The sequence below is a fragment of the Notamacropus eugenii genome, chromosome 1 (genome assembly GCF_028372415.1).
Source record: "Notamacropus eugenii isolate mMacEug1 chromosome 1, mMacEug1.pri_v2, whole genome shotgun sequence".
NCBI classification, from domain to species: Eukaryota; Metazoa; Chordata; class Mammalia; order Diprotodontia; family Macropodidae; genus Notamacropus; species Notamacropus eugenii.
Window position 1 is genome coordinate 329,950,322 of NC_092872.1, and position 13,072 is coordinate 329,963,393.

The 13,072-nt window shown below is 33.9% G+C and overlaps 1 protein-coding gene across 3 annotated transcripts in view; it reads right to left on the minus strand.

Moving 5' to 3' along the window:
* Positions 1 to 13,072, minus strand: part of SLC25A21 (solute carrier family 25 member 21) — a 759,060-nt gene that overhangs the window by 75,172 nt on the left and 670,816 nt on the right. For all 3 annotated transcript variants that reach the window (XM_072629746.1, XM_072629748.1, XM_072629747.1), the window contains one exon: positions 1,816 to 1,875. In XM_072629746.1, coding sequence (XP_072485847.1) covers positions 1,816 to 1,875 — 60 coding nt within the window. The remainder of the gene's footprint in view (positions 1 to 1,815; positions 1,876 to 13,072) is intronic.

The following is a 13,072-nucleotide window of genomic DNA, read 5'->3' on the forward strand; positions in this document are numbered from 1 at the left end:
ACTGGAAATTTTATGAAAGAATAGTTATAGGGGAGATAGCGATGTTAGTTGTTGATTTTTTCTGCCATAGGAAGGTAGAGTTCTTTGTATGAATATTTTCCATGCACAATATGCATTTGTTATTAAAAATCTTTGAAATTATATGTAATAAAACACATTCAAGAGACAGATTTAATAAGTAAATATATGTATCTTCATAATATTTCATTTCAGAAACATCAACAGAAACATTGCCAATTTTGCATTATATAAAATGAGCATTTATGGAAAATGAGAATTCACCCTAAGAATTGACTCCCTCTTGTGGCAATATAATATAGAAGGAAATGATGTAGATTGGTATCAAAGGTACTAGGTTCAAATCTTGAACCTGCCATTACCTGTGAAATCATGGGTAAATCATTCAACTTTTCTGGGTCTCAATTTTTTTCTAATCTATAAAGTGAAAGAGTTTTACTAGATGATCCTAAAGATCCTTCCACCTCCAAATTTATGACCTTAAATGTTATTTATTTTCTCATTTTCAGTAGCTATTTCTCTTTAGTGTCCATTATTATTGATTATCTCTCTCTCTCTCTCTCTCTCTCTCTCTCTCTCTCTCTCTCTCTCTCTCTGTCATTTTTATTATATCGACTTGACCTACCTGTGAGTGATTAAAATTTCTCCAATTGTTTTTTTTCAATTGATTCTCTGGGGTTGTCTAAGTATCCCTCATACTGTATTGACTACTTCTCTTAAACACAACTACCTCTAGGAATACTTACTGGAAGTTTGATCATCTTGGCTTGTCTTTGGTTGATACTTATGTTTCTGCCAGATTACATGTTTGTACATATAAAAATACCCATGTATACCCACCCATATGTATATATTTACATATGGGTATACATGTGTATGTATCAGAGGTATAACTGATAGCTAGCATTCAAATTAATGTTCTTAGACTTTAAATCCATCACTTTTTTCATTCTGTTCTGTTGCTTCTCACGTATTTGTGAGATTATTCCTTTAGGATCTGTGTGTGTGTGTGTATCAGTTACATTAAATTAATTTCATTTGTAGCAAAGACATCAAATCCCAAGAGAGCAAAAAGGGAACAGAGGGAGATGGAGGAAAAGAGGAAGGGAAGGAATACACATTTATATAGCACCTACTATGTGCCAGACACTATGGTAAATACTTTTTAAAAAATACTCTCATTTGGTCCTCATAGCAACCCTGGGGCGTAGATGCTATTACTATTCCAGTTTCACATTGAAGAAACTGAGGCAAACAAAACTATAAGATAACTTACCCAGCATCATATAAGTAGTAAGTATCTGAATATTAGAAGAGTTTAAATTACTATTCTAATTCAGTATTGAAGTAGTGTTCTAGTGATTCCTGCAAAAGCTTTTGTAATCATTATTTCACAAACTCATTTCACTCCAGAATCCCCAAACCCCAAAGTGCCACTTTCATTACGAGTGAAATAAAGGTTAAAAACAGTACCTGTTTATACATGATCATTCACACACATCTGGGTAATGTAAAGTACATGTGTTTTGTTTTTAAGGTTTTTACATAAATTCTGAATGTATTTTGCATTATTGAATCATATCCATGCAAGTTTTCATATCTAATTTATTATCACTGGTTTGCTTCTAGGATTGAAATTATAAGTTAATAGGAAGATGATTTTTAACAAATTACTCAACATTGAATTACTAGCCTTAATTTTTAGCAGCTAAATTTTAGGAATCAAAAAGACATCTTGTTTTAGATTTTACTTTATGAAATAACATTCATCAAAGTACAGTAAAGACTCTTACTTACCAATCCTGGTGACAATGACACATATCCAAGTAATTTCTTATACTGTTCAAAGGCAAAAAACTGTAAAATAAAATAATACTAGAGATTGGTAAATTTTTCCCCCAGTAAGACATCAAAATGTATCAAATTTCAGGTTGTACTTCTGGTAAAATATTAAATTAATCAGTATGTTAAAATGATGTGCTATTTCATATAAAACATGCCCCATGACTTATAATTTTTAGTCTCTTTTCAAGTAGCAGTCATTTGGATTTTACCCTAACATTTACATTTTCAAATTCTGTCATAACCTGCAAAATAACTGATGGAATCCTTTATGGCAGTAAATGAACCATGCAGCTTCCATTTACCATGACCATTTTCAGTTCAGACATCAATAGACTTCTTTTTATGGTAGTGATTCAAAATTACAGGCTTATAGACCCCAAACGTTTGGCTTTCTATGTTTTCTAAATGAACTGCTTTCTCTACAAATGCTCAAGTTTCTAACCAATGTATGTCAAAATAAATCCACCTCTCTGCCTTAGTTAAATAAATAAATTAAACAAATGAATAAACATTAATTAATTAAAAAATTAAGTTCACACTGCTTTTATTTCCCTACTACTCCATGTATATTGTCATGAATTCAGTGAATGTTTAGGGATGGTGAAGACTCAAATATGTAGATGGAGATCTAAGGTCTCACCTCCAAGCAAGATTTCCTTCAAAGTACATTACAAAGAAAACTATGTATTAATTGACTTAAGATCTTCAAAGGTGGAGACTCTACAAACCCTTATGAAGATGATAGAAATGATGGGTGTGACTTCAATAGAAAGTGAAGAATGTAATTTCATCCTAAATCAATTTCCACATGAAATAGTTCCAACCATCTGATTTAGTCCTTGAGTTTTCTATTTTGGGCAACACTCCTCAAATTTTTATACTCCCAACTTATAACATAGTTAGTTCTAGGGATCAGGGTAGAGATACTCAGGATGTCTGTTACCTTATGTACTATTCTTAGAAGATGTTTATTGGACCCTATTCAATTCATTTTCTAATGAGATCCTTAAAAGATGTATAACTTGATCTAAAAATATCTTACTTTATTATGTTTTAAACTACAGACAGAGCAAGAAACTATATATATATGCATATATATAAATACATTTGTGTGCATATACATACATGTGTGTATATGTGGAGGAGAGAGAGATTTCCATTTTGAGGTCTCATCAGGGTGTGGAAGTGGCCATGGGTTCTTGAACATTATGCCAGTGGACTGCAAGATCTGGAGGGTACTATCATACTAGAAATACTTCAAGTCTGTTCCCAGCAATAGTTTGTGTTTCCAAGGAGTGACTTAGCTAACCTCAAAGAGATGCATCATCAGTGAGTTGGGAACTTGGTATTTAACTCTTTGTCTCTGGATACCCATGAAACAAATACACACACACACAGAGATATATATATATAACTATATAGATGCACATATACATACAGGTATATATATACATATACATATTCATATTTATATATGTTTGAGAATCAAACATTGGATATCTCCTCCCATCCCCCATACACTTTATGTGCTGTCTTCCCTATTGGAATGTAAACTCGGCTCAGACAGGTACTGTCTTTCTGCTTGTATTTGGTGTATTCTAAGTACTTAGCACAGTATCTGTCACATAGTAATCACTTAATAAATTCTTGTTGACTTGACTTGACTCCAGAATAAAATTTGTCTACTAGCTTGTGAAGGAAGCTTTTTTTTTCTTCCTTGAAAATACTAATGCTAATTATTACCTCCTTGGAAAGCTAATCTGCAGAAGATAGAATCAATCAATACTAACAAAGAGAAAATGTAAAAATACTATCAATATATTTTTGTTATGAATTTATTTTCAACAACAGTAAAATAAGGCCTTCTAGTTTGAAAGCCATATGGACTAAAACGATGAATTCATTTATTACTATTTTCTGAGTGTCTACTATGTGAAAGGTATTATAGTAGGTATGAGACAAAAACATTCTTTAGTTTGCTATTTAGTTTTTATCAAGTTAGCACCTTATAATTTTTTTGAGGGGAAAAATGGAAAATTCTAGAAAGTTCTCATATGAGAGTATGGTTATTTAAAATTTTTAATTTTTTTTCTTTAGTTACACTATTCTCCTTTAATGACCATTTTTATTACCCAGTAAACTATGTCTAAATCTTGGGATTAGAATGGCTCTTATGTGAGATTGCTTAGATTTATACATGTTTTTCAAAGCTACCTAGATAGTTAAGGTTTTCATTTAGCACTTAACATGTGCTAGTCACTGTGCTATGGGCTAAGAATATAATCAGGACAGTCTTCGACCTCAAGGAGCTTACACGCTTCAGAAAAAAGTGTAAGGTGGAATTCACTCTCAATAGTAAAGCACAATTAATCATCATTTCCATTTCACACTGTTAATATTTTTTTCAAAACAATTGATAACAAAGGATTCTTAAAATTCAAACATGCCACATTGTTTTATTCAAGTTACATATGAGAATATTTAATGAAAAAATTTATGATTTTGTTATAATCAGGCAATCATTCCCCTCACAAATTCTAGAGTAAATAACTATAAAGTGAGTATTTTCATATATTGTGTCTAAAAACTAGTGCTGTCCATCTGGCAAGTAGGCAATTAAATTCAAGTTATGCTTAAAAAGCTTACCACATGCCTTAATAATTTTCAGGTAAAATGTACTTGAAGCAAGTTGTCTGGTGCCCAGACACAATGTACAGTTGCCCAAAAGTTCATCTGTTAATCATTGTTCTGGCAGCATGCTTTCCCCGCCATATCAGTAGAAACTAACTCAGTTTGGTAAACCTCAACTTTTTTTTTTTTTAACTAAAAAGAGTGCTCCACTTTGATAAATTTAAATCCCCTCAAAGTTCAAATTCTTTACCATATTTAGTATCTAGAAGAACTAGACCAAGAAAATAAATGTTACAATTTTATTTTATTTGTGTATGCAAATTTCTATAGAGATGAATACATTACTTTGCAGAGACAAAGCAATTTTTATTTTAAACAAGAACTCTGCCTTGTTTGATTATCTGGGTATCTTTTATCAGTGAAGCAGTTACATAATTCAATTCAGTCCTTTTGTTTACTTCAGCATACTTTTTCCCCAGATTTTCCACAGTAACTCAGATCATCATGATAAATGCCTCCTGAGGGAATAGTTAAAATATCACAAAAACCTCATAATTTATAATATGGAAAGACATATTAAAGTATTATTTGAATATTTTTATTAAGGTACAATCTTGAATCAAATGATATTGTTACTGTTTTAGTATAGTGCAAGATTTTTCAATAGGTTTATATATGTGTGCATGTGTATTTTCTGAAATGGATTTATTTAGACTTTATTTATTTCCTCTTCTGTTAATTTAAGTTTACATTTTTGTAAATATACTTCCATTTTTCTTATATTGTTAAATTGATTATCATATAATTGGCCAAATAATTCCTGATAGTTGCTTTGATTTCACCTTCATTAGTGGCATATTCACTCTTTTCAATTTTGATACGAGTGATTTGGTTTTCTTCTCTCTTAATTCTATATTCTCTTGTGTTTCAAATTTATATATTTTTCCTCTAATATTCAAGATTTCCTTATCTGGGCTTATTTTGGGCTTGTTTATTTGTTGGTCTTCTAATTGCATATTTAGTTCATAATACTTTTTTTTCTTTTTTAAATTTATTTATTTAACTTTTGACATTCATTTTCACAAAATTTTGGGTTCCAAATTTTCTCCCCATTTCTCCCCTCCCCCCACCCCAAAACGCTGAGCATTCTAATTGCACCTATCACCGATCTGCCCTCTCTGCTAACCTCTCCCTTCCCTTGTCCCCATCTTCTCTTTTGTCCTGTAAGGCCAGATAACTTTCTATACCCCATTACCTGTATTTCTTATTTCCTAGTAGTAAGAACAATACTCGACAGTTGTTCCTAAAACTTTGAGTTCCAACTTCTCTTCATCCCTCCCTCCCCACCCATTCCCTTTGGGAAGCAAGCAATTCAATATAGGCCATATCTGTGTAGTTTTGCAAATGACTTCCATAATAGTCGTGTTGTGTAAGACTAACTATATTTCCCTCCATCCTATCCTGCCCCCCATTGCTTCTATTCTCTCTTTGGATCCTGTCCATCCCCAAGAGTGTTGACTTCAAATTGCTCCCTCCTCCCACTGCCCTGCCTTCCATCATCCCCCCCCACCCTGCTTATCCCCTTCTCCCCCACTTTTCTGTATTGTGAGATAGGGTTTCATACCAAAATGAGTGTGCATTTTGTTCCTTCCTTTAGTCGAATGTGATGAGAGTAAGCTTCATATTTTTCCTCTCACCTCCCCTCTTTTTCCCTCCACTGAAAAGTCTTTTGCTCACTTCTTTTATGAGAGATAATTTGCCCCATTCCATTTCTCCCTTTCTCCTCCAAATATATTTCTCTCTCACCACTTAATTTCATTTTTTAAAGATATGATCCCATCTTATTCAATTCATCCTGTGCTCTCTGTCTGTGTGTATATGTGTGTGTGTGTGTGTGTGTGTGTGTGTGTGTGTGTGTGTAATCCTACCAACTACCCAGATACTGAAAAGTTTAAAGAGTTACAAATATTGTCTTTCCATGCAGGAATGTAAACAGTTCAACTTTAGTAAGTCCCTTATGACTTCTCTTTGCTGGTTACCTTTTCATGCTTCTCTTCATTCTTGGGTTTGAAGGTCAAATTTTCTTTTTAGCTCTGGTCTTTTCATCAAGAATGCTTGAAAGTCCTCAATTTCATTGAAAGACCATTTTTTTTTATTTAACTTTTAACATTTATTTTCACAAAATTTGGGGTTACAAATTTTCTCCCCTTTTATCCCCCCCCCAAACCCAAGCATTCTAATCGCCCCTGTGACCAATCTGCTCTCTCCTCTATCCTCTCTCCCTGTCCATGTCTCCGTCTTCTCTTTTGTCCTGTAGGGCCAGATAGCTTTCTTGACCCCTTAACCTGTATTTCTTGTTACCCAGTGGTAAGAACATTATATTTGGTCCTAACACTTTGAGTTCCATCTTCTTTAGCCCCCTCCCTCCCCAACCCTTCCCCTTGGAAGACAAGCAATTCAATATAAGCCAAATCTGTTTAGTTTTGCAAATGATTTCCATACTAATTGTGTTGTATAGGACTAACTATATTTCCCTCCATCCTATCCTGCCCCCCATTACTTCTATTTTCTTATGGTCCTTTCCCTCCCCATGAGTGTCGACCTCGGATTGCATTCTCCTCCCCATGCTCTCCCCTCCATCCTCCCCCCCACCCTGCTTGTGCCCCTGTCCCCCACTCTCCTGTATTATGAGATAGGTTTTCCTATCAAAATGAGTGTGCATTATATTCTTTCCTTTAGTGGAATGTGATGAGAGTAGACCTCATGTTTTTCTCTTGCCTCCCCTCTTTATCCCACCACTAATAAGTCTTTTGCTTGCCTCTTTTATGAGAGATAATTTGCCCCATATAACTTCTCCCTTTCTCCTCCCAATATTTCTCTCTCACTGCTTGATTTCATTTTTTTTTTAAGATATGATCCCATCCTTTTCAATTCACTCTGTGCACTCTGTCTCTATGTATGTGTGCGTGTGTGCATGTGTGTGTGTGTGTACTCCCACCCAGTACCCAGATACTGAAATGTTTCAAGAGTTACAAATATTGTCTTTCCATGTAGGAATGTAAACAGTTCAACTTTAGTAAGTCCCTTATGACTTCTCTTTGCTGTTCACCTTTTCATGGTTCTCTTCATTCTTATGTTAGAAAGTCAAATTTTCTTTCTAGCTCTGGTCTTTTCATCAGGAAAATTTGAAAATCCTCTATTTCATTGAAAGACCACTTTTTCTCCTGAAGTATTATACTCAGTTTTGCTGGGTAGGTGATTCTTGGTTTTAGTCCTAGTTCCTTTGACTTCTGGAATATCCTATTCCATTCCCTTCGATCCCTTAATGTAGAGGGAGCTAGATCTTGTGTTATCCTGATTGCATTTCCACAATACTTGAATTGTTTTTTTCTAGCTGCTTGCAATATTTTCTCTTTCACCTGGGAATTCTGTAATTTGGCCACAATGTTCCTAGGAGTTTCTCTTTTTGGATCTCTTTCATGCGGTGTTCTGTGGATGCCTTGAATATTTATTTTGCCCTCTGGTTCTAGAATCTCAGGGCAGTTTTCCTTGATAATTTCATGGAAGATAATGTCTAGGCTCTTCTTTTGATCATGGTTTTCAGGTAGTCCCAGAATTTTTACATTGTCTCTCCTGATTCTATTTTCCAGGTCAGTTGTTTTTCCAATAAGATATTTTACATTATCTTCCATTTTTTCATTCTTTTGATTTTGTTTTGTGATTTCATGACTTTATGATAAACCAAGAAATCACAAAACAAAACCAAAAGAATACTTTTTTTTCAATTTTGTTAATGTATATTTTAGGAATATAGTTTTTCCCCCACCTCTGAGGACTACTTTAGTTGCATTCCAAAAATTTTGATATATTGATTCATGATTATCCTTGTATTTAATGTTATTGTTTCAGTACTTTGCTCTTTTGTTTGTTCTAATTTGTTCAGGACTTCCTTATTAAGACACTTTTAGGCCTATGTTTTTCCTTTGTGCACCCTATAATGACTATTTTTATTACACTATGCTCTACAAAAGGTATGTTTGGAATTTCTGGTTTTTTAATGTATACTTACAATTTTTCTGTGCCCTAACATGGGATCTGTTCTTGTAAAGGTGCTTCATTTTGCTGAGAAATACATATACTCATAGACACACACATACACACACATGCATACACACACATATATATATGTCAAGCATATATGTTTGCATATACACATAAATATATACATATACACACATATCTTCCAAGTAGGAGAAAGAGACAGAGAAACAGAGACAGAGAGATAGAGAGAGGAAAAGAGAGGTCCCATACAGAAGATAGCATAATTCCTTTAGCTATAAATTCTCCAATAGCTTGTTCAATTCTATATTTTCTATTTTGTTGATATTTCTGTTAGATTGCTCTAACTCTAAGCAAGGAATATTAAAGTGTCCCACTATTATCATTTTACTATTTTTGTCTTTGTAAAATTCTTAATTTTTCTTTTCAGAATTTAGTGCTATGCCATTTGTTGCAATTTATGTTTAATACTGACAACAGTTTATTTAAGCATAATGTACTTTGCCTGTTTATCCCTTGTTATTAAAGGTTTTTATTTTTGCTTTCAGCAACCACTTTTTTGGGATTCATCCGATATATAGTAAATTTTGTTCCAGACTCTTGTTTTTGTTCCATGTATGTCTTTGCTTTTTAGATGTGTTTCTTTCAAACAACAAATTGTGCAGTTCAGGTTTTTTTTTTTAATTATCATTTATTGTCCGACTATTTCAGATAGGTCCCAGAGATGATTCACTTCATTCTCTACTCCCCGTTATCTTCTCTCCAGCCTCTTCTTTGTCAGAGGCAGTGACTATGCCCAGAAGGTTTTTAACTCTTTCATTACCAGAACTTTTCCCTAAGGCCTTATTGTATTGATTGGTGAGTGCTTACCTGGTCTATTATTTCAGTCAGGTCCTAGCCATACTTAGTTTACTCATGAATTACGAGCCATCTTTTCATTAGCCTCCTTTCTGCCAATGATTGTGTCATGGAAATTTTAACCATTTCATCTCTAAAAATTCTGCCTTGTGATCTGCTATGCTGATTAGTGAGTACAATTCTTGGCATATTATTAGAGGCATATTGCAGCCACACTTTACTTCATTATGTATTTCTGTTGATCTTCTCATCCTTTACCCTGTTGCCCAAATCAAAAATCATGTCCCAAAAAGAAGTTCTGGATTCAAGTGAAGCCTCAGAAAATTATTGTCACAAACTCACTGGGACTCAATTTCTTCAAGTCTAAAATGAGAGAGCTGGATTAGATAGCCTCTGAGGTCTCTTGTGGTTCTAAATCTACAGTCTTATAAACCAATATTCTCTTGATTGATGAGTGCTTCAGACCACTATTTTAGGCAGACTCCAGCTATATTTCCTTTTACTGCCTACTCCCTGGCTGTCTTTTTAATCAATTGAAAATATATTTATTTCTCTATGTTGCCTCCCCTCACATGTATTCTTTCCTTTCTCTCCAGCTCTGAAACCATGATCAAATGAAATCTATTATTTCTAGAAGGTATGTTTTACTCTCCTTTTATCCCTATTCATCATCTTTCCAGACCAAAATTTTTTCTCTAGTTAGATAAACAAGTAAGGAGTTATCTCTAAAAACCAAGGATAGAGAAAGAGTTCACCACCAACTCCCAAGTTTAGGGTTCAAAATTACATGAGTCTTATTCCAAGTTGGGAGATTTAGGACTCAGTGGCTTATATCCATGCCCTGAGTAGCTTTGAAAGAACAAAACTGTTGTGGGAAGGGTGTAATTAACTCCAGTTCCCTCTAGGTCTTGAAGTTCCTGTCTTGATCTTTCTCCTTTCCTTCTCTGGCTATATTGAACCAACATTTACTGTTTTTTTCAGGGTTGAGAGAGTATAAACGGTGTTTTAGACAGGATCTCTTCAGTCTGGGCATGAGGTCTCTATCTAAGGGGAAGCTCCAGAAAAAATGAAGGATGCTTTGATATACCCTTCCTCCTTTGTGACTATTCTGCCACTTGTATTATGGGGTCATGTAGTGGATGGGATTGCTTTCAAAGTCTTTGCAGCAAAAAAGGTTGTTAATATGGTCCCTAGGTACAAAGCCACTGGTGAATGGCTTTGAGTATCCCTGATAAGAGCATAAGGAATGGTAATTAGTATACAGTTTAAAGATTATCAGTCTCTAGTGTTACCACCTAAAGATATTTTTAACATACTGGAATTCTCTCTTTCTCTCCCTCTCCCTCCTTCCTTCCCTCTTGTCTTCTCTCTCTCTCTCTCTCTCTCTCTCTCTCTCTCTCTCTCTCTCTCTCTCTCTCTCTCTCCCCTCTCTCCCTCCTTCTCTTGTGAATTCAATTAGAATCATTTTATACCTGGAACATGATTCCTATTTTGATATTTTAAGGAGTTTTGAGAGTTAATGGGCACTGGAGAAAATGTCCAGTCTGTCATCTTGTCAAACTTTCTTTAAATTAGCTTTACTATCTACTACTTTTTCCACTACGAAATGAAACTAAAAATATTCTGTCTTCATCCCTAAAAGATTTAACAAGTAAGTTCACATTCTAAACTAGCATTACCCTTATTTGAGGTATTTCTCTATTTCTCAATCAAGTCAAATGTTTGTTAATTAAGCTTTTTTTAGACTTTTAAGTGACAGAACAAGCCTCTTTGGATAACTGCTTCAAACAGTTTGGCCTCCCATGCAGGGGGAAAAACAGAAGAAGAATGTTTACTGTTCAGATTATTACATGAAATTAATAGAGTTCATCCTTTTCTCTTTTTCTCTGCCTCTGTAGCTTTTCTTATAGGTCCCTAGTGGAGTCTTCATTACGCTTTTCCTTACTGAATTCAGTCTGTTCTTAGCTCCCTTTATAGATACTGCTATTAACTGCTGATATCTGGAAAATTGTTAGGACAATGATGAAAAATTCCAAATTCTTTTGCCCTCCAAAGTTCATTAGGTCTGTATCCAGTAAAGGGGTGGGGAGAAAGAGAATGAGGCTAAACCCAAGTTACTCACCTTTCCCCTAAGTGATTTGTTCCCTAAGACTTAGCTAGACTTATGCTCTTTCAGCCCAACACTCACTCTAATCTCTTAGGTTTTGAACTAGTTTCCAGTTTTATATAAGCTTCCCACAGCATAACCAAGTCCTAAACCAATTGGAACAAACTGTTTGTTGGCACAACTCCAGCTCATTTCATGACTTTCAAGGACTTTTTCCACTTAGTATAAAGTCTTTGATTGATTAGGACATAGTCTCACCTAAGCAATGTACCTGGACAAAGTATCTTAGATCTCAGAACTTTATCAGAGAAGCTGCTGCCAAAGGTTTTCCCCCTACTTAGTGGTTTCCCTTCTAATGTTAACAGCACTGTTTTTGTTTATCCAAAATCTTTCTTATTTTATTCAATTACGTGTCCATTTTATCTCCTGTGATCATTCCTATCTCTTCTTTGGTCAAGAACTCTTATGTTATCCAAGCTGCAAAAGTTATTTCCTTCCTTGTCTTCTAAATAGTTATGAGATACATATGAGTTACATATCTGTCTGTCTATGTCACACATTCATTTATATCTTGTGTGCTACATAATGTGGGATGTTGATCTAAAAACTTAATTTATGACAGATTGCTTTCAAGCTTTTAAATCAAACATTGAGTTCATACTTGAGTAGTTGAGGTCTTTTCATTTATCCTATGTCATGCTACTATTTTCAGCTGTCTCTGTATGATGTGTACCTAATCTATTTCATTGATCATTTTTTTTTCTATTTTAACTATAGTTTTTATGATCACCTCTTGGTAATACATTTAGAAATATGACACTTCAAGAACATTCCCTCTTTTAAACAAATATTTATACCAAACTCTAGTCTTTTCACCAGGAATGTGCAAAAGTCCTCTTTTCCATTAAAGATTCATTTTACTCCAGGATAATTATCTTCATTGTCATAGGGTAAATTATTCTTCATTGCAACTCTTTATCTACTGTTTTTAAATATTGTATTCCAAGAATTTCTCTCTTTTCTAGTCAAAGCTGCCAAGTATTGTATGATACTGACTGGGGTTCTTTGTTGCTTGAACTCTTTCTGGCTTCTAGTGTGTTTTTTTCTTTCTACTGGAAATATTTTAGCTATGAAAATCATAGTTTTCAATTGCAGTTTTGTTCAGGAGGGGATTATTTGATTCTTTTTATTTTCACGTTTGACTTTCTAATTGTTCCATTTTCATGGATTCATTCTTGAAATACGGTAGCCAAACATTTTTATTTTATTTTTATGTCATGTTTTTCATGTAATCCAATGATTCTTAGAAAAATCTGTCTCTGATCTGTTCTCCAAGCTGTTTTTGATAGTATGTACTTTATAATTACTTTGTGATTTTGTTCTAATGTGCTTCATTGTCTCCTGTATTATTTGTGTACAGTTTACTACTTTGTCTTAAGAGGTATTTATTATTCTTCTAATTCTTTCTGTCAGAGATTTTATTTCTAAATTTTAACCTCTCATTACGCCTTTATTTCATTTATTTATTTATTTATTCCATCATTATATTTTTAA